Source organism: Cyanistes caeruleus, chromosome 3, assembly GCF_971803275.1.
Source record: "Cyanistes caeruleus chromosome 3, bCyaCae1.hap1.1, whole genome shotgun sequence".
Classification (NCBI taxonomy): Eukaryota; Metazoa; Chordata; class Aves; order Passeriformes; family Paridae; genus Cyanistes; species Cyanistes caeruleus.
Genome location: NC_141703.1, coordinates 97947315 through 97968082, shown reverse-complemented (window position 1 = coordinate 97968082; position 20768 = coordinate 97947315). Strand labels below are relative to the sequence as shown.

General features: G+C 37.8%; 1 protein-coding gene across 14 annotated transcripts in view; it reads left to right on the top strand.

Moving 5' to 3' along the window:
* LOC111940482 (uncharacterized) overlaps positions 1 to 20768 on the top strand; it is a 193288-nt gene that overhangs the window by 107167 nt on the left and 65353 nt on the right. For 7 of the 14 annotated variants that reach the window (XR_015285094.1, XR_015285091.1, XR_015285090.1 and 4 more), the window contains 2 exons: positions 2818 to 2896; positions 3362 to 3564. The exons of 3 other annotated variants lie outside the window; for them this stretch is intronic. Coding sequence is in view for 1 of the 11 variants with exons in the window: in XM_086883282.1 (XP_086739408.1) it covers positions 2818 to 2875 (58 nt within the window). In the remaining 10 variants the exon portion in view is untranslated. Of the gene's footprint in view, positions 1 to 2817; positions 2897 to 3361; positions 3565 to 3827; positions 4283 to 20768 lie in introns of those variants that run through there. 4 more of the 14 variants (XR_015285097.1, XR_015285093.1, XR_002869534.2 and 1 more) reach the window with 2 other exon arrangements.

The following is a 20768-nucleotide window of genomic DNA, read 5'->3' as shown; positions in this document are numbered from 1 at the left end:
TTTCTTTATACTCTAAATTCATAATTATGACAACTGAAATTATTCATCCAGTTTAATTTCATCTGTTTTAATACACTGGAGAATTTATTATTTGCTTACCCTCACACTTGTCTAATTTAAAAATTACAGATAACTGAATATTTCTCTATTTGTGGTCTCTACAGTTGGGTGATGTCAGTTCTCACATTCTGTGAGATTTTAATAAAGGAATTTAGGATGAAGCTTGTTATTAAGTGTGGGATGAATCTTGCTATTAATATCAGTACTATGTTACTTTTGCCAAGAACATTCAAGGCAACAAACCTGAAAAGAACACAGGAAAATGACTAATAGGTAAGCATGGAGTTGTTAAAAAAAAATTTGTCAAACTAATTTAATTTTCTTCTCAAATTCTCCCAGGGTAAGAGGCATTGTGGTTAGAAAAGAGATGGTAGGTGCCGTGGACCCTGACTTGCTCAGATTTTGTACACTGTCCTATATGACAGTTTAATTAGCAGACTTGGGAAACATAATATGGAAGAAATTAATAAGGGGGATGAAAGGCTGTTTTGAAAATTTTTGATCACTGTTGGTGGTTAGTTGTCAAAATTAAAGAACTGACTGGGATTCTGCAAGGACTTGCCTAAGCTATAATACAACTCAAAATAGCCTGTGTGTTGCCAGATTTGAAGCTAGGATGGACTGCAAGAATGACAGAAGACGAGGTCAAAATTGAAAATGATCTTTACAAAATGAGAACTTGGCTATAACAAATAAGATGCTACTAAAGAGGGAGGAATTTCTTTGTAGAAAAATGAATGATCAATCCTATAGCATGATCTTGGAGGGGTTCACAAGCTGAAAGGTAATCAACAGTTATGTTGATGAGGAGAAGACAAACATCTCCAGTGGTGTATAATGAGAGTTGCATGTTGTCAGCTCAGCACTAGTAGGGTCCTGAAGGGCAGGAAGGTTTCAGGTAGACATCAGGAAAACTACTTCTGCCATGTAGATGTTTTGCACTGAAGCAGATTTCCTGCACAAATTATGGCAGACAGTAAGTTTTTCTTAAGTAGGAAGCAGAAGGAGCTGCCAATAGGGTGGGAGGATGGACATATGAAGGATCCTGTCATCTGCCCTGCTCTCCTGCCTGTTTCTGGCATCTCTAAGGGAAGCCTGCAAAAATCAATTACCTGGATCAGGGCCAAGGCTCATCATGCTAGCCATTAATCATAAGCTAGACAAAACTTGTGCCACAATTGCCCCAAAGATATGTTTTACCTCAGCTTGCTGGTCATGGAGCTTCCCAACACTGGAGTAAAAAAGATCATCCAAAGTTTTGTAGGAAATGTCATATGCTGACAGTTCATACGTTCATGGTGACAAAAGCATAACTGAAGAAATTCCCTAAAATGAATTCTGTGATGTTTCAAATGCTTGTTGTAAATGCAGTGAAAGCATAATTGGAGATTTAAGAGTTGAAAAGTTGAATTCATGGCAAATCAGGTATTTCTGTAGTCTTGAGTTGTGTAGTCAAGTAGGTATCTGATGAAAGAGGGATCTTCTCTCCTTAATCATTAATTAATCATTAATTAAGTACTGATGTTACTGGGTTGTCTAATATCTTTAAATGATATACAGGGCTGATATATTACCCTTTGAATTTTCTTAGCTTTTCTTAGCTTTTTGAAAGTCCATTCTCTTTTACACTTTTTATTGCATTATTAGAACAATGCACCACACACATTTTCCATAAAAATGTAATTGTAATTATCCTTAGAAAAAAAAACTAACAAAACTCACATAAAGCAAAGTTTGTGCTCTGTGATTTCAGCTGTTGGCTTTGAAGTTGCCTTTGGTTGTAGAGCTGTATAAGCTGTGTTCTGGTGGTGGTGGCAGACAATACACCCCAGCACCCTCCTACTGCAAATGATAAGAGAAACATCCCCTTCTTTCTGGCTCTCAGAATGTCTCCCAGCCTGAAGTGCAGATCACCACACTGGTCTGGCTGTGTTCACCCTTGCTTTGGTGTCTGCAAGTGGATTGTGATTTAGCTGTCTCCTAGAATACAAATAACTCTCCATGACTGCAGGCATGGCAGAACCAAGGGCATTTTAATTAACTGATAACTAACAAATCCAGAAATAAAACCAAGCAGTGTACTTGAGATGATGATGTACTATAGTATAATCATAGAATATTTACTAAACGTGAGTATAATGATCAGAGTATCTTTAGTCCTACATCTGAGTTTTTTGAAAGTTGTAGAAAAGGAAAAAGTGACAGGATTTTCTACTATTGCTTTGACAATGCACAGATCAGGATTTTAGGATTTCTGCACCATGATTATAAAACCCTGTTGACTTTTGAGATTAAAAAATTAGAAGAAGAATTTCCTGCAGTTTCTGAACAGGCTGAAACAGTTTTAAATATATACAAAAGATATACTTACTTAAGAAATTGAAACTTTTCTCCAGAGTATGTCTTTATCTTCAATCCCATATATTTTAAAACATTTTTTAAAATAATTAATCCTTTGAAAACAAAGGGGGTTGTTTTTGATGGGCCATCTGATGGGCCTGTCTATGCCTGACATACAATGTAGTTAATTTTATATGTGAGTAATGAATACCAGTTATTCTCTTTGATAATTGTGGCACATATACGGAGAAGACTTTAATGTCTTAATTGCTTGACCCTGAAATCAGCACAGGCAGATGGGCCTGAGCAGATAGTGAAGCTGGCATGAGGTAAAAGAAGAGACCACTAATGAAGTCAGTAGCATGGAGTGTGTGAGAAACTATTTTCTTGATTGAAATAATTTATTTCTCTTTCCAGTCAATTTCACTCTTCTAATATCTCACGGTTGGCTGATGTGAGAAGGATACCAACTTAATTCTTTAACACCTGTAATATGGTAAGTTGGAATGATAAGGCTGTAAGGTAAATTGTTCTCTAGTATCTAGAACATAGAAAAAGATATTACTTAATTATAAACTGAAGTAGAAACTTTATTGTGGACTTTCTTTGTACAAAGAAATTGTTAATTGCCTATATCCCTGAGTATGTGGGGAAGAAGATAGTGTTTACTTTTGATTTTGGATTTTACGTAAATTTTAAGCTGTCTTTGTTTCAGAAATGCCTTGTGTATAGGTTACATTGCCTTCAGCCAACCCAGACAATATCAACAACTTCCAGCCTTTGCATGTGAAGTAATTCAGCACCAAATGTCATTTGCAGTCTATGCCATATTAAGAAGAGGAAGTTGATTGGGGATTTGGGGGAGGGAGAGCAGTTCTGTAATAAATGTGGCTTTGTAGAGGCTGCTACTTGATGCTGGATGTCTGTCTGACTGCTTCGTACTTGCACCTTCTTCTGACAGTTCCTCCAGGAGCTGCATCACAGGAGAGAAGCAGCCTGTTGTTGGCAAAGATAGTCTGACCTCATTACGGGGGCAGACAGGTGTATTCTTTAATCACAGCCCTAAAGCCTCAGGAAACCCTGGAATTTTTCCAAGATCAGCTGGGATTAGCCTAGCCCTTTGATGTTGCTGTAGACATCCCGCGGAGACTCCAGTGGAAGAGGGTGAGTGAATGCTGACTGGCTGCGCTCCTGAGTTTCTTAGGCGAGACATCTGTGAGAATGATTTGTGTGGGAGAAATTGGACCAAAAAGGAAAACTGTTTCATGCTAATTGCAATTTCCAGTGGTAGACCTGGAGGTGAGCTGCCACTGACAGGCTCTTAAACTAATTAACCAAACAGTCCAGTACCCCATGCTGTGTAATGTTACACAACTATGCATAAACAACTCTGCTGAAGATTTATTCTGACTCCAAACTTCCAACAGGCTCTGCCGAAGTTAAACAGGCTGTTTGAAGTGTCACGATGATCTGCAGTCCTCCTGTCTGATGCACTACATGCTTGACTCTAATTAACAGTAATCAAATAAGGAAAACCCTAATCAGCATTCGGCAGCTATTACCTTCAGTTTAGCAGAGAGAAAATATAATTTCAGAAGAGAAATAAACACGTGGTATGGTGTGGAACTATAATAAATCCTTTTAAGTGGCTTTGTAAAAAAAATGTGTTGTTGTAACATGGCACTAAACAATGAACTAAGGCTGTAGGGGATAAAAAGAAGGGCTTGGGGAGGAAGGAAATACCATGATATCCAGAGTTGGCTTCTACTGAGTCCTGTTTTTGGAATGTAAGCAGCATTTTCTATTTCTCTTTACTTCGGACATAGAAAGCATCAGTTATCCTGCACTCTTAGGAAATAAAGGCAAAATGTTATTTTATAAAGAATTATCCTCCTCTTTCTTAAAATGGAATCATCCATAGCTCATTGCAATCTATACATACTCATGATTTTGTGATGGGGCTTAAGAGGAGGGTTCACACATGTATCAGTACTCACCACATCATGATTTGATCTCTGTGCTCTGCTTCTCACCTTCATAGGATCTTAAGGAGCCTTTTAAAACTATTCAGGGTGGTGGAAAAGTGCTGTATTAGATAATGTTCATCCCTGGATATGAGCTTTGAGCTGAGCCCCTGCACCTTTATGCTGTACTGCTCCTTGATGCTTGGAGAGTGCCCAGAGAAGAGAAAGATTCTCAGCAGAGGCCTATGGTCACTACGGTTCCCATGGTCTAGAAGACAGAGATGTTTAGAGGAAATATTTTTTTCCTTTGAATGACTACAGATGATGAGATTCCTGACCTGCCTGGGCATCCAAAGAACATGGCCTTTGATTGTCATTTGTTCATTCTCTGCCCACAGGTCTATACTCTTTTTACTGTATCTGAACAATTGTTTTACATCAAGTTCTTCGAACCCACTCTCAAAAAGACATTGCAGATGCTTAGCTTTAAGTTCTTTTTCTCCTTTCCCTGTGTTCCCAAGGACATAAATGGATGCTCTGTGACTGAAGGCCTTTATTTCCTCTTAAGTACCATGGGTTTGTGCATAACTGTAAGCAATTTCTCTCCTGACTGTGCAATTTCCCTTGGTGATGTTTAAAGGAACATTTTTAAATTCTATTTTTAAACTGTTAGAAATAGCTCTCCAGAGCTTCCACTGCTGAATGCTAATAACATTTTATATTAGCATAAAAGGATATCTTTATCAAGATCACCATTTTAGGGGAAAATGGTAGTATATGCATCCCAAGAGGCATGGGGAAGCTGTTTTAAGGCTTATGAAGGTTTTTGTCCTTTTTTTCAACTTCCATAGTTTTGTTAATGCTAAATTGAATTAAATGTGCCAAAGGAGCTGTGGTGAGCTTTTGCTAATGTGCATGCAAGCCTTATCAGAGGGTGTTAGAGAATGCTGATTTCTCACAGATGCTTACAATTTTAACACCTGTTCATCCTGAAACTTAGATTACTATGTCCTAGGACTATTTATAACTGAAGCTGTTGTTGGTGACTTTGGTATATTTACATGAGCCCATATGGCTGCAAGGAACTGCAGAGACATGTACATAATGGAACAAAGAGCAAATAATGGTCTGGAAAACCCAGACTGCTGTTCAATATGTCTGGAAAATTGTGTAGCAGCAGGCAGAGTTCAATTAAATCATCTTGGGTTTGTGTAGGAAAAGGATTTGCAACCACTGACTTGCCCCTCAAAATCAGCTTTCTTGTTTACTGCAAGCATATAACTCATTCAATAAAACCTAAGGTGATATTGGGAGGCCTTCATCCATAAAAGCTAAGCAGTCCTGTCACTCAGGAGCTCTGGAAGCTGTACCTGGTGTGACCCTTTCCCACACAGTGTTGCACAAGTGATGTGAATCTCCAGCTGAACCCAAGTACAACTGAGCAGGAAAAAAATGCATCTTCTCTTGTTCAATCCAGCCCTTGCTTTCAGGATTCCTTTAGAAACAAGTTTTGTACAGTGAGCTGCAGAAGTTAAGGAATGAGTTGAATCTGCTAATATACTTGGAATATTTGAAATAATTATTTTACAGGTACATTACAGGACGGATATTCTCAAACACTGCATATTTCCAGGAACCTGTAGGACCTAAACACATTCTTTACTACTCCTCCTTCATCACACCACTCAATTTTTTAAGATTTTGAAGATAAGTGAAAACTACTCCACACATACAAAAATATTTTTGGCTTTTTAAATTTCTCCTCCTGCAACCCAGGCACCTGATGCTTCTAGTCTGCAATATTTCAGCGTGATCTGAAATGTATCTGATGCGTGATGTGGTCCCAAGGAGGAGCTGAGGCTCTTGTGAGTGCCATCTGCCCGTGATTGGTGGAGTTTCACTGCCTAGTAGCAGAACAGATTGTCAGTGTCCCCTCGTCTGCTGAGTTCACATCCTGGTTGAAATAGATGGGATTTGAAGGTAGCAGCACCCAGCTATGAAATGTGTTGGCACAGCAGTGGCTGCACGGCGGGGACTGCGCCGTTACCCGGGCACGCTGGCACGGGGGAAGCAGCTGGATGGCCTGACTTCTGCTGCCACCACTGACAAGCTGTCACATACCATGAGCCAACACACTGTGCTTCTGATCTGTGAATCCTCTGACTTGAACAAAAAAACGTAGCGTCTAGTACCTCTCATCGCAAATTTTTATGAAGCAGCACGAGGTTCTAGGCTGGAGGGAGCTCAGAAGTGAGAAATACTGCATGATGGGGTTTTTTTTTTTCATCTGTTTCTGTCTTTTTTTCTCCTTTTTGCTGGAGTAATACATTTCCTCAGAGATGAAATATACAATTACTCTTTGTGCAGACCTTTCAAAGCTGAAACGTCGAAATTGATATGTAAATATCACATACTACTGTTGCATTAATTGATGACTGAAATGCATCATTTTAGTCAAATTGTAGCTTTAATTTTGATGAATTAGGTTTTTAGTGCCTGGATCTGGAAAGCCCTTAAACACTACATCAGCCAGATGCCATAGTGCAATACTACCCCTGTGATAATATTTTAATGAATTAAAGTAAATCTAAGACTTCTCTTCTAGCACCTTAGCTTCCCTTATTTTGTCAGTAAGTATTTCATTCTATGGTTTCTAATATTCATAGATTAATATGGGAGAAGACCTATGACTGACACCTTTTAAGATTAAAAATGAACAATTTAAGCATATTTCTTAAAAGTGCCCATTCTATTCTTTCTCTGTTTTTCTCTCTTTATTGTCCTTATTCCCTAGTTCTTTTGATGCACTACAAACATTTAATTGGTCTTTGAGAACTGGCAAAATATGGAATTGTTTCTTTCCCCAATGGAGAAAGAGTGCATGTTTTAATTTTCAATCTCAATTTTATTACTCTCTGCTGCTTTTGGCCACAAATACTTTTTCATTGCTCTTTATTGTTGTAAGTCATTGTCAGCATGAATTGCTTCTTTCATTGATATTTTAACATGACTGCATGAATCATTCAAATTTTAAAAAGAATCAATAGCTGCCACTATAATTCATATTTTCTTACAGATTAGAATTGTATAAATTCTATGTTTTTAGCTGAATGCTGATCATGCTAACCTTACTCCCTACTGCAGAAATTTTAGGATTATAGACTCCTTAGTCTTTTTCCTCTGGTAATGCAGAGAATGAAGCATCTTGGGAGGGTAAATCAATATTTCTGAAATTTTGAACAATCTCCTGGAAATGTTTCTTTTATCTATGTAACAAGCCTGAAATACCAGCTCCTGAGAAGAAGCTTCTTAAAGCCAGGCCAGCCCAGGCATCTGTGCCACTTGTCTCAGCTTTTGTGGGAGTGCCTCTTGTGGTACCTCACTCTTCTCATTTTTCAGGAATAGTTGTGCCCTGATGCTTACTGGGTGCTTTATACAGCTCTGAATCACTGAGCTTTCCTTAACGTAGGCTGATCAGACACTTTACCCTGGGAGCTGCAGTATTTTGGAGCACACCTCCATGTTTCAAGTCTGATAAAGATCAGGTTAAAATAAATCTGCTGCACAGCTTGCATCTACCCCAAATTCTTCCACAGTGGTGGCGTGTTTCTGGCAAAGCAGCAGTGAAGTGTCCCTGGCCAATTGCTACAGAATACGATATTTTCAGTGTCATAGTGTGACAGGGTTATTGTGCACACAGAAAGTCTAAACTTCTGCCCTGTTTGTTGCATTTTTTTATTTTTTTTTTACTCTAGAGAGACTGCCTCTGAGAATAAGGATGTTTTTTCAGTCTTTTTTCTGCTAAGGCTTGCCACAAGGGTAAAAATACTGTGTGTGATGGACTGTCTCTGTTCCACAGAGAATGAGTAAACTTTCTCATGTGTTTCATACGGGCCACTGTCATGTTTTAAAATGAAACTGAAACTCTGAATTAAGAGATTCTACTTAAAGAGGTATGAACCAGTTCTTTTGCATTGGTCTTAAACACATTCCAGACTTTGTTTAGAAGTCAGATTTGATTAAATAGTGATATTTCCATTAATAACTTTTGTTTGATCTGATGTAAACATATTGTAGCTGGATAAATTCTGTAGCTGCTGGTAAGATTGTGTTTTGATTAAAAAATTTCAGAAGTATAGATTCCATTTTTTTTATTGTTTTATTTTTTCTCAGTCAAGATCCTTTATCCATTGTAACATCTGATCTCTTAAGAACTTGACAAGAAATTTTTCAGTGAAGGATAAATTCTTACCTTCAGCATCATAAGGGAGATTAATTTTTCTTAGCATCACTCTTTAGTTCTACTAAAGGATGTCAAAATGTCTGAATTTCAGAATGAAAGTGTCTATTTTATCAGCACAACAGATAGTGTACATGCAGTAGTGCTTTCAGATTTTAGAAATGTCACTGTATTTTTATTGCGAATTATCATGGGCATTGACAGATTTGATGTTGAGAGTTAGAAACCAAGATATTAGAGGGGAGAGTGTGTCTAAATGAGATGATGTAATCTTAAAATGTGAGTAATTATATGGTAAATTGAGAAGACTCCAAGTAATTCAGTTCAAGGTAAGACTCTTCTGAACTGTGATTATTTTAACACTGAGCTAAGTATTTTGTTCACTTATTTTAAGTCGTATTTGGGTGACAGTCTGCCTGCATATATTACTCTTGGTTGTTGCAGAACAAAGAGCATCAACCATGTTGACACACAGGTACTCTTGGGTCATCTAAAATCCCTGAAAGGATTTTGTAGCTGTGTTTACTGTGTATGATTTCCAGCCACAGAATAAGGCACCCAAAGTGTCGTGTGAGTGCCTCCAGCTGTCATGTTTCCAGAGCCACAACAGCAGGGCAGAGCACTGGGCTGGAGAAGTGAACCAGCCATTCTGTGCTCTGCTTCCCCTGTCCTGTTTTGCTAACTTGCCTGCTGACTATTGAAATCAAAGCTTTTGCCAGAGATCCACTTTGTTGGTTTTTTTTGGGTTTGGTTTTTTTTTTTTGGTAGAAAATATCTGTTGGTAAACAGTTCTTTTTTCTGTACAATTCAGCTCTCATTTCAATACATTTCTTAGAAAGATAAAATATACAGTATGGTTCAGTTCTATGTGAAATATCATTATAACAGGAAAGCAAACTTACCCACTTGGTTTCTAATGGGAATTTTTTGTTCAAAAGGCATGTTTGGACACTAATCAAAGTTTTGGTCAGCAACCTGGATGCTGAGGGATTCAGACAATACTGGTTTAATCAAATGAACACACTGCTGAATAATTTAGAAAACTTAATTGTTTTCTGGGCTTGTGGCCTATTGTGACCCGAAGATCCAACTTCTGAGAAAACAACTGTTAAAGGAAGCCATGTAGAACAAAGACATAATTTGATTATTTTTTCACCAGAGTAGTCTGTTTTCACAAAAACTATAACAGGGAGGGTGCTATGAACTGAAAAACTTCTCTATCAAACCAAGTCCTAAGGATCAAGAAGGGAAAAAAATAAGGGTTAAGGAGGGAGGGAACTTCTAAAGCAGATGAGGGATCCAAAGTAGAAATGCCATTTTCTCCACAGAGGAGGAATCCCTACAGAAGACAGTTGATGGCATATTGCAATTAAGCCTGGAGGGAATGGATGTTTAGCAGCATCTAATACACTTCAGTTGGCTGCAGCTAATGGCCCTCTGGGCTAGAAGTTTCCCAAAACAATGAAACACAAAATTCTTCAAATAAAACATACTGTGTGTCACTGGCAGTTTAAGCACCCTCTTGATAGCAACTCTGAATGTAAAACTCTTCTAATAGGATTATTTGTGCGACAGCTGTCACAGGTGAACCTCTAAAACATTAAGTTTAAAACACTGCACCAGGTTTGTCTTTGCCAGAGTACAAACAGTTTTTCCATTTCATCTGACATACAGGTCAGGGAGCAGAGGTGCTTTTTTTGTGCTAGGTAGGTCTGTTGTTCACTGGGGAAATGGGTTCTGTCAGGGAATATATCTCCCTGAGGTTTTTGCTGGCACACAATGGAAATTGGAGAAGGGAGAACTGTAGCTGTAAATTGGCTGCATGGGAAGTCTTACAGAGTAAGACTCTGGGTAATATTTAGGCATGTGATAAAGCTCTCAGACTTCCAAAGAGTTCCAAAATTTCAGTGGCTTCTGTGAAGCATGTGAGCCAGATTCAGAATCACTCTGCTCTGGACCAAAGCATTATTTCAAAAAAATGGGACTGCTAAACTGCTAAACTGTTCTAACAGAGAGAGAGAACCATATTTGTTTTCCTCACAGGTCTTCTAAACTCTGGTCTGGTTGAACCTTAGGAAGTTTATTAAGAATAATGTTGTTTTATTGAGCTCTAGTTGTTTCTGCAATAGCTTACTCTGTCTTCTCATCAGGTGTTTATGAGAACTTAAAGCAGTTAATTCTGTTCAGGCACTAAAATATTAAAGTGGTATCAGCACTCCCCATTTGATTTGTTCATCACAGCAAGACAAAATACTACTGGAAGCAACTGTAGTTCTTAAAATTCTTTTCATCTGGCTGCAGGGAACTGGAGGTATCATGTTTGTGTTTAGCAAGCTCTGTGTCCCTTCTTGGCTAATAACAAGCTTCTCTTTCACACCTGTAATAGCTGACTTTTCAGTCCTTGGGATTTTTGCTTAAAGGTAGATTTCTGAGAGCCAGGAGGCTGAATCTGGCAAGGTACATTTGGTGTGAAAGGTAATTCCCTTGACTTTGGCTTTATGGCTTTGCAGCTGCCCTGCCCTCACCCTCCCAGGCTATGCAGCAGGGCAGGACCGTGTTGTCCCAACCCTGCTGTGGTACCAGGAACCCAGGAGCATCCTGGAGCTCCACTGGGCATAAGGTTTGCCCTCAAGGAGTATCTACACATCATTATCTGCTCCATTTCTAGCAGGACACTTGGAAATAAGTTATCCCATCTGCCTCTGCTTGTTTGGTTGGTTCTGGTTTATTTTTGCTTCCTGGATGAAGGAAGAGTAATCCTGAGATGACTGGCCTGGCTTGTTTGCAGCCAGTTTATTTTTTCCCAACAGCATATTCTGGATTCTAGGTGTGTTTTCAACATTAAATTCTCTTCTACTTAAGGTACAGTGCCATGGTGCCATTGGATTGTCTGTCACACAGCCTGTTTCTTAGTGCTATTTGGAAGATCTCTCATGCATTATGTGTATTTTGTTGGTTTAAAGATCTTTAGCAACTTATTTATTAAAAGAGGGAGAAAAAACAAAACACACATACCAAAAAAAAAAAAAATCCCAAAATCCATCAACAAACCAAAACCAAAAAAACCCAGTTTTCCTAGCACCTGCTACACTGATGTTTTGTTTCTGTGTCAGACTCAGGTCCTGGAACTAACTCTCTGTCTGTGTTGATTAGAGCCTTAAAGACTTTCTGATTTATTTATTTTTCTCTGCTTCATAAAACATATGATTGATTACAGAAGACTCTGACACACAGAAATAGCTGGAAAAAGTTAAAGTGCTGGTTTTGGAGCCAAATCTAAAACCTCATGTGTAATGCTGAGAGTCAGCAGTATTTTCCAGATTTGCAAACTCTAGGATTACCAGAAAGGGGGGAAAAAAAATCTAATGTCTGCATGAGAGCAATTGTAGAGATGTTGCAGGCTGTACAAACAGTTTTCAGGGTTACTTTAAAAGAATCTGGAGTACATAAAATGAGTAGAGCCTTCAAGGAAAAGCTTGTATCAGATGATTGGTGCCACATTGCTATCAGTTGTGTCAAGGCTGTTTGAAAAATCATTTTGCTCTATGAATATCATGATGGTTAACTACTGTGCAACAGCTGTCAAAATGCATATTGATGAAGAAGCACAAATTCCTCAAGATTTTTCAGATCCCCTCCTCTGCTTTTTTACAGGAAGTTCATTAATTGTTAATTGATGGTTTAGACTTCTAATCAGTGTGGCACTTAATTATAAAGATGCCACCTAGAGTTACCAAGATGCCATTTTTCATGTTAGTTGGCTTGTTCCTTGGCTCTGTTAAACTCCTGCTAGGATTGCTCAGTGTGTATTTACAACTACTATGATTGCAAAATGGGCATAATTTTTCATCAGCTTTTGTATCAGTTCTCCCCAAGACGAATTACATGCCAAAATGCAGACCTTGTAGTCTTGCATCCCTGTGAACACATTGACATGACTTACAAATGCTAACATGCACAAATTATTCATGTAACTGTGTGTATTAATGTAATGATTTGATTTTAATAAAGTAGGACGGAAATCTAAAAATAAATGAACAAAAATGACCAAAAAAACAGTAGGGATACTTAATGTGACTATTATTTTCCTATCAAGGAAAAAAAATATTGCTAAATCCATCTTCTGCTTATTACTAAAAAAATATATAAAAATTAAATAAAATTTCAATGTTTTCTGCAGCTAATATATAAGAGAATTTGTCCCGTTTACATATTTTTTACCTCAGCAAAAAGCTGATCTCCCATGTTGGATGTCCTATGAGAAGTTTCTAGTGGAAGCTTTGTTGAACTCATGATGATAAGGACAATGACACAGAAAAGCTATGAAAATAGAGCTGATCACTTTTAAATATGACAAGCTTAACTTACTTTGGAAACAACATACAAGCTATCAGGTACACAAGCTGCTTGTCAGCTTGCAAAAGGTAGTAGCAAGCTCCAAACCCTAATACATGTTGGGAACAATCCTCATGATTTCCACTGGGAAGGCAGTAGGATTGATTGAAACAGAGTAGTGTTTAATACCTGTAGAGCACAGAGTTGTGGGGAAAGGAGATGAAGTGGTTGTCTGTATGGGAAGGATAAAGTTATGATTTGAAATGCCCAGTAGAACTGTGATTTATCACTCAGGAATGAAAGACCAGGAAATGGAGGGATTGTTTTTGTTCCCTCACTGGCAAGTAGATATTTTTGCTGTATGACTTTACTCTTGTTTGGAATGGTTGTTCAGATTAAGACACAGAAAATTCAGGATGGGACCAGAGGCTTTTACTTAAGTTCTTACACAGTGTTTTGGTGCTTCTTTCAAAATCTGTCTTAATTCCTCACATGGGGGCTGCTGTGTAATCATCCTTCTGGTTGTGAGAGGACTTCTCAGAGCAAAATGAAGTCTGAGGGTGTAGTTATATAAAAGGGATTTTCTTTAGGGATGCTCCAGCTGTTTACTGGGTTTTTAACAGGAGTAGATATACTTTCCTTTGGGTTTTTTTTAACTATTTTAGTGTCTATTGCTGCTTTATACAGCCATTTTGGTGGCTGGTCATGTTACAAGAGATATTGATGGTGATAAGGGAGTATACTAAATTTGCTCATACAGAAGATGAGTTTCCAAATATATGAAATAAATTAGTGTTAGAAGCCAGGCTTTTTGTAAAGATAATCAAAATGTCATCTGATTGTGCTAAATTTACCACCAAAGATGCAAAACTTGTCCTTCAAAGCAGGTGATGTAAATGTTGTTATATTTTGGGTCTCGGTGCTTCTGTGTCTTACCATATCCAGTTCTATTCTCTGCATAGGATGTGCCAAAGAAAAAGGTTGGAATGATCTTCTCAAGAGGATAGGATGCAGTAATTCTGTGATCAATAAATTTAATTCCTTTTAAAGAATATGACTTTGTACCAGTTTGCACTGAGATTGTGACTGTCAGTGATAGTGATGACTATTAGAGATCAGCAAATATTGTGAGCTGTTATTAGTTTCTCTTACTTTTTTATTCTTGTGCCAATGGCAGAACTTTCTGTCAAAGAAGTGAGTGCTTAGCATGATCATGGCCTTTAGCATAATGGCTCAAAATTGTGTATCATCTTGTTCATAGGCAGCCAAAAAGTTCACATAATATGTAGCTCAAAAATATCTCAGAAGCATGCTTGAAAAGCTCCAGATTACCTTTTTCCCTTTTCTACCTTAAAACATATATTGTGTATTCATTAAAGTTAATCATACAATGAAGAACCATCACTGGAACAAGCAGTCAAAACATTGAGTTCCACTTATTGTGAGTTGCAAGAAAAATAGATGCAAACAGGGAAGAGAAGATATGTTGGAAGAAATAAAGCCAGGTATAATCATATTTAGCACTAAAAAATCTCTGTATGACTTATTCACAAAATTCCACCTGTGAAAAACAGGCTTTGCTTGGGTTTCTGGCTCCTCTGACATTTGATTTAAGTTGGAATTAAGCAACCCTTATTAGAACTTCGGTGGAATGAATTATGCTTAATAAATGTATAGTATGTGTACCTGATATGCACACCAGCACTGTACACCTGATTATTAACATCCAATTATGTTGATGAATAGCAATTTAAAGCATAATTTCTTAGACCCATAAATTTTCAGTTCTAATGGGCTGCCACCTGTAAGTTTGCTGTGTTTGGAAGCCAAAGTAGTAATGTGACAAGAGTGGCTCAGTAACTACCAAACCTGTGACATGACCAAGGGAAGGGGTGACTCTGGGTCTTGGTGGCAGCAGGAGAAATAGTGGAAGGAAAGAGAAGCAAAAAGCATCAAGGAAACATGTTTTAAAGTCTTTCTGTGAATAGAGTTCTTTAACTAAAGATGTTTGTGGTTTAGTAAGCTCTCAGGATGGATACGTTCCTGCAAAACTGTAGTGCAGCTGGAAATACTTGCCACTGGGCTGTTTTTGTGTGTTTGGCAGGAAGCACTGATTTAGGTTTCATCTTCATAATACATTTTTATGCAGGGTTTCAAATTAAAGTCAGGAGTAAAATAAAAGCATATTGGCTTTGATTAACTCATGTAATTTTCTGTGTTTCTCTCTATCTTGAATGATAGAACAAACCCAAAATATGCCACTATCAAGGCATTCACAAGCCTTTTAGGTTTCTGTAGGTTCATCAATAACCATCAATCCCATACCTATTTGGCAAAAATTTTCAGGTCTGATGAGAAGTGGACAGGGCCTTCCAACAGAAGTTGTTACTGTGGATTTCCATCTGGAGCTGTGGGAAGAAATCTAGGATGCTTGAGCACATGCTCTAGTTTCCACAGTGACTAGCTGTCATTGTCTAAGGAAATAGAAGGCCCAAGAGGAGAATTAGAGAGGCTGGTTCTTTTTTCTTTTTTTTTTTCCACATTCCATTTCCATATTCCTTCTCTTTATGAATGGTGAATCTCTCTTGAAACTTCATTTCTTTGGAAGTAGATGGCAGGAAAAAGTGTCTGGCTGCTCCCAGGATGAAGGGTCTAACTGGGTGTGTGTTTTTGAATGCATTATCAGCAACTTGAGCAAATGGGAAGTTTTGGCTGACAGATTTTCTGTTGGAAATTAAATTTTGACTATAGAGAACACAATGATGAATAGCATCCCTGCTTTGTGAATTTTATTTAAATACTGATTTTAAGTACTATTTTTTTTTAATTAAATGAAAAATAATTTTTGATCTTGTGACTGAATGTGTCCCAACTAAAATAAAATATGTTTTAGCTAAACTAGTCAATAACAAATGTTGCCCTGTTCTTTGTGTGATGCCTATTGGAAGCTCACAGGATATCTATTGACTGAATATAATTTGGCTGGATATCACCTTCTCCTATATAGTCATAGGCAGGACTTCACCCATAGAAAAACTGAGGGCAGGTGAGAAAGAAAGGTGCTGTGCCTTGATAACCTGTAAATCAATTCTACCACATCCTTTAGTGGAGGGTCACAATTAAACCCTGTAACAAATTGATTCATGGATAAAAATAAACATCTGCAGAAAGACGGTGTAATAAAATTAGCTTAATTTTTTTCAAGATTCACAGTAGAAAGGGAGTAGTTCCCCAGGAGTTTGAACAATTTCTGTTATTGTAAGATTTTTTTCATAACAAAATGTAAATCATCTTAATGTAGGCTACTAATTTTAATCACTAAAATAATCCTATTTCCTTTAATAGAGTTTTATAAAGCATTCTGAGCAATGTGAAGAGAATGAGACCATTTTGAGTTGCAAATTAATCCCTTTCAGTAATTGTTCGTCTTTAGAGGTAGAATGTCTCACAGGATACTTTAAAACTGAGAGTATGAGCTAATAATGTTCTTCTCACTGGGAAGAACAGGTCTGCTGTCTTAACACTAACTCCTTGATTTGTCTAAAAATGTAATAAGGTCTACTTCATGCTGCCCTTACAGGCTTTTGCTTAATCTTAATAGGTTTCTCCATTAGAGATTTATGCCCCAAAGGTATTATAACACATTTTAGTATTGCACTCTAAAGGAAACTGTTACAGTACTTGCATACAGCAGTATATTGAGGACAAAGGTACATTTTACTATTTTTTGTGCAATTAATGTGAAGCACAGAATAATGAGATAATCAGGCTTCCGATTCGATAAGTAACTGTGATTCAAAGTTGGGTTCTGTTGGATTTTATGAAATCTTGTGGGGTTTTAAATGTTGTCTGGGCTGACTTTTGATATGAGCAGTGCCAGTGAGTCACTGACAGTTTTTGTCATGAATTGAAGCGTTGAGTATATTTGCTTTTAGTCTCAGTTTAGTACATCAGGGGTTTCAGATCTCATTTAAAAACAAGGTTCTAGATCTGATGGGTGCAGACACAGCTTAGGGACCAAGCCTAAAGCTATGAGTAAACAAAATCAAGCAACAGGAAATAATTCATTTTTCTCTTCTGTTTTCCTTGGCAGATTTTTTGGACATATCTTATCATTATTATTAAGGGTTTTATTACCTTCTGAGTTTTAACTGCTCATTTATTTCTGCTTACAGATTGCAGTCACCTTTTGGTGAATTGGAGAACTTTGAGGTTTTGTATCCTTCACTTTTGGCAACCCTCTTCAAAAAGTGTTAGAATAAAGGCTCAGCTGGAACTGTGTGAGATTAAATGACAGTTGCTGGAACAATTATGTTTCCACAATTCCAGATAATTTGGCACAATGGCTGTTTTTTGTTGCATTTTGCCAATGTAGAAATTAACTTTTTCATTACTCTTCTGTCCTTGGGAGCAGCTGCCCCTCCTCTGTCTGACTCAGTTATCTGCTGTAGCAGGGACAGGGTGAGTCCTTGTGTGTGATATTCTAACAGGTCTTGCAGGTATTTCGGTCTTTCTCCACCAGGAAGAGAATTTCAAAATTCAATGAAAGTTCTTGACATTTTTGAGAGGGGATAGAGAACCGCTGCTTTAAAATATCAGGGAGTTTACATTTATATATACACATATACACAGACATTTCAAAGCTCTTGCATAAGCAAAACCTTCACTAGGATTACCTTCTACTTGCAGTTTGGTAATGAAACTCATATTTAAAAATACTTCCCCAGAAGGCTGTGAAGACACTGAGCATGATCTACTAGTGATGAATTACTCCTCATTTCCCTCCCAGGGGGAGGCCTTAGAGATATGTGGAATTTTTAGATTTTTATTTTTATGCCTTATAGTTTACCTGAAACCGAGAAAATGTTTGTCATAAATTAAAAAGACAAATAAGATCTCTACAAAATATAGCAAAGGATATAATTATATTCTCATCATTATGCAGGGGAGGCATTTATGAGTACTTGGTGGTTTAAGTGAGCTGTTATGCTTGCCTCTTTTAAGTGTAGCTACTTTATAGAACAGCTTCAAGTGTGGGTTTCATTTGTTTTTTTAACAGCAACCTTGTATTTCTGTAATTTTTCCTGTGAATATCTGCAGATCATGTCATGGTCTTAAGCTGAAAGGACTGTGACTTGTCCTATGAAATCAATGCAATATTTGTGATTATCAGCATGATTTTACAATTAGCTTTTCATTTTGCCATTGCATCGCTCTTGCCGTTCCGGTTTCTGAGGCAGCATTGAGGTCTGTTTCTGTTGTTGAAAATCCAGCTATTGTCCTTGGAGGCTGCACATCCTATCTCACACTCCTCTCATATTTTCAGTGTGCCATCTAAGCTACTGCTTTGCCCTGTCTAGATGTGCTGGATCTACTGACTTCCTTTGCTCAGTATTTACTGCAGTTAACAGAATGAAATAAAAACTTCAGTTGTAAGTACTTGGCGTAAAGTTTGTCCACTACTTTGTCTTCTAGGCTTTTTGCATTTCTACTTTTAAAATAAATCTGACCTTTTCTTATAATTTAAAGCTGTAGGAACATATGGTTTTGCTGGTAAAAGTGTCTTATGTCTAAATATCTTCTCTGATATCTGAGCAATAATACTGCCCAAGTGTTTCAACAATGGATTCTGAATTTGTAGAAACATAGTTGTCCTGATTTCACACTGAACTACTTGGACTGAGTACAGGATTTTCAGTTGCCCTGTATTAAACCACACAGAAACAAAGCTGTGTATGTCAGGTTTGCTATCTGCCAGTGTAGGCAGCAGTGAATTACTCAGTGGCTAAAAGATTTGGTGTCAATGAACAGCAATGGAAGTAAAGCATGCTTTTCATACTAAGTATTTCATTGTGGAAAAAAAAGCAAAGAAATCATGTATTTTTGTTCATAAGCTCTTGACTTGAGTTCAACAGAAACAACATGACCAAAATGTTGTGGCAATTTCTGTCACTGGCTGTTTTGATTCTCGAAGTGGCATAGCTATTTAGAGAAGAAGTGTTGAGGAAAAGCAACTGTGCACCCTAAGGCAAAGTGGCTGGGTTAAGTTGTTTGGGTTTAGGGGTTTCGATTTTATTCCTACTTGGGAAAAACGCAGACATGTAAACAACATTGGGGTAGAGTATAGGGCAGGACAACTTAATGCTATTTTAAACACAGCACAAAACTGGCTGAAGCTGGTGGCCAGGCTAGCTTCTTATGTCATCATGAAACTTTTGATTTGTCTGCTCCTAAAAGAAAGATGACACATTTTGAGTGTAAATGGGAATTGCACAAAGACTGCTTTTCTACTTGATTCTGGAGTCAACCACTGCTACCTAAATAGTAGAAAACATGGTAGCTGCTTTTGCAAAGATCCTCAAGGCCTTGCTTGCCTCAGTGCTTACTGGAAGAAAAATTTACGTACTTTACGTACTTTAAAGCTTGTCAGTGGGTTTTCCTCTCTGTCTCTCTGTATTTTCTACCTTTCAACTCACAGGCTGCCACAAGTCTGACAATGCTCCTGCTCAGTCTGAAGGGAAAAATGTACCTCAGCACTGGGTGAATGAAAAAAGTGATCAAACTACAAGTTTTCTGTTCAAACTACTGTGGTTGTGCATGCATATTCCTATGACTGAAAACAACCCCCAAACTAAACTTAATATAGACTTATCCAGGTGCCTGCATGGTATTGTTTTTTGATAAGGAGTTCAAGGCTGTTGTGTGTTAGCACTTGGTAAATCCCAAGTGCTGTAAATTCTAACTTGTTTCAGGTACGGTTGTGATTAAAAATAATGCTGTGAGGTTTTATTCAGCTCTTCAGAACAGAAGAGAGAGAACTGAAAAGCCATGATTTAAGATAAAGAGTGTGATTGAGCAGCAAGTACATTTGACTATGTTCCTGTGGCTGTTTAAGAAATATAGTGATTTGGGAGTTGCTTTATTTTAGCCTTGAAGTCAGTATCCAGATGCCAAATTACCTAATTTGAAACTGATGTGTGCAACTCAGGGAAGACAGATCCACAGCAGCTCCTCTGGTAGTTTCCAAATTCTATGAGATGTTGGGATGTAGAAATCAGCTCTCCAGTCTGCATTCAAACTGTGGTCTTTCTGCTGGGACTGACAAATGAGAAATGTTTCGTGCTCTCAGAAGTGAGCTGAGGCCACCAGTTCTTCCCATATGTCACTGAGCTGCTGCCAGAAGTTAATGACTTTTAGCCATTACCACTCCGAGCTTCCTTTATAATGAGCAAATAGTGACAAGCAACCTAGCTCATTAATCCTAGAGCTATGAACAGTCTTTTTTAGCTGTCAGAATAATTCTGTGCCTTTACCAGGAGCATTTTCCTGCTTCCAGAAGGCTGAAGGATGTTTCTGAAGCAGCCTCCTGGAAGGATGCTAGGTGAGCAGAGTTGTATTCAGTGTGGGTTGGCTTTTTAATATTACACCATGCAACATAGTTACAAGTGAGGAAATATTAACTTTGTTCAGTGCTTGGATTAGTAATTATTAATATTTTCAGTTCTTACTTTTAGAAGGGAAACTAAAATGATTTTAAAGTAAAATTTTAAAAAGTCTTTTGGCCTTGAGTAGTGGGACTCCTGGCATCACAAGGGACAGACAGAGGGAGGATGTACTTTCAGGTCACAAATATGCTCCAGAAGACATCAAACTTGCAAACCTGCACATCATAGACAGGAAAGTATGTAACAGGGTACAGGAACTCACCCATAGGGAAACCAAAACCCAAACTGCTTCTTTCAAGTACTGGAACTAGCTAATTTCCAGCTGTGTTTCTAGAGACAATCCTATTCCTTCCCCACCTAATTTTTCTTTCTTTTTGGATGTAA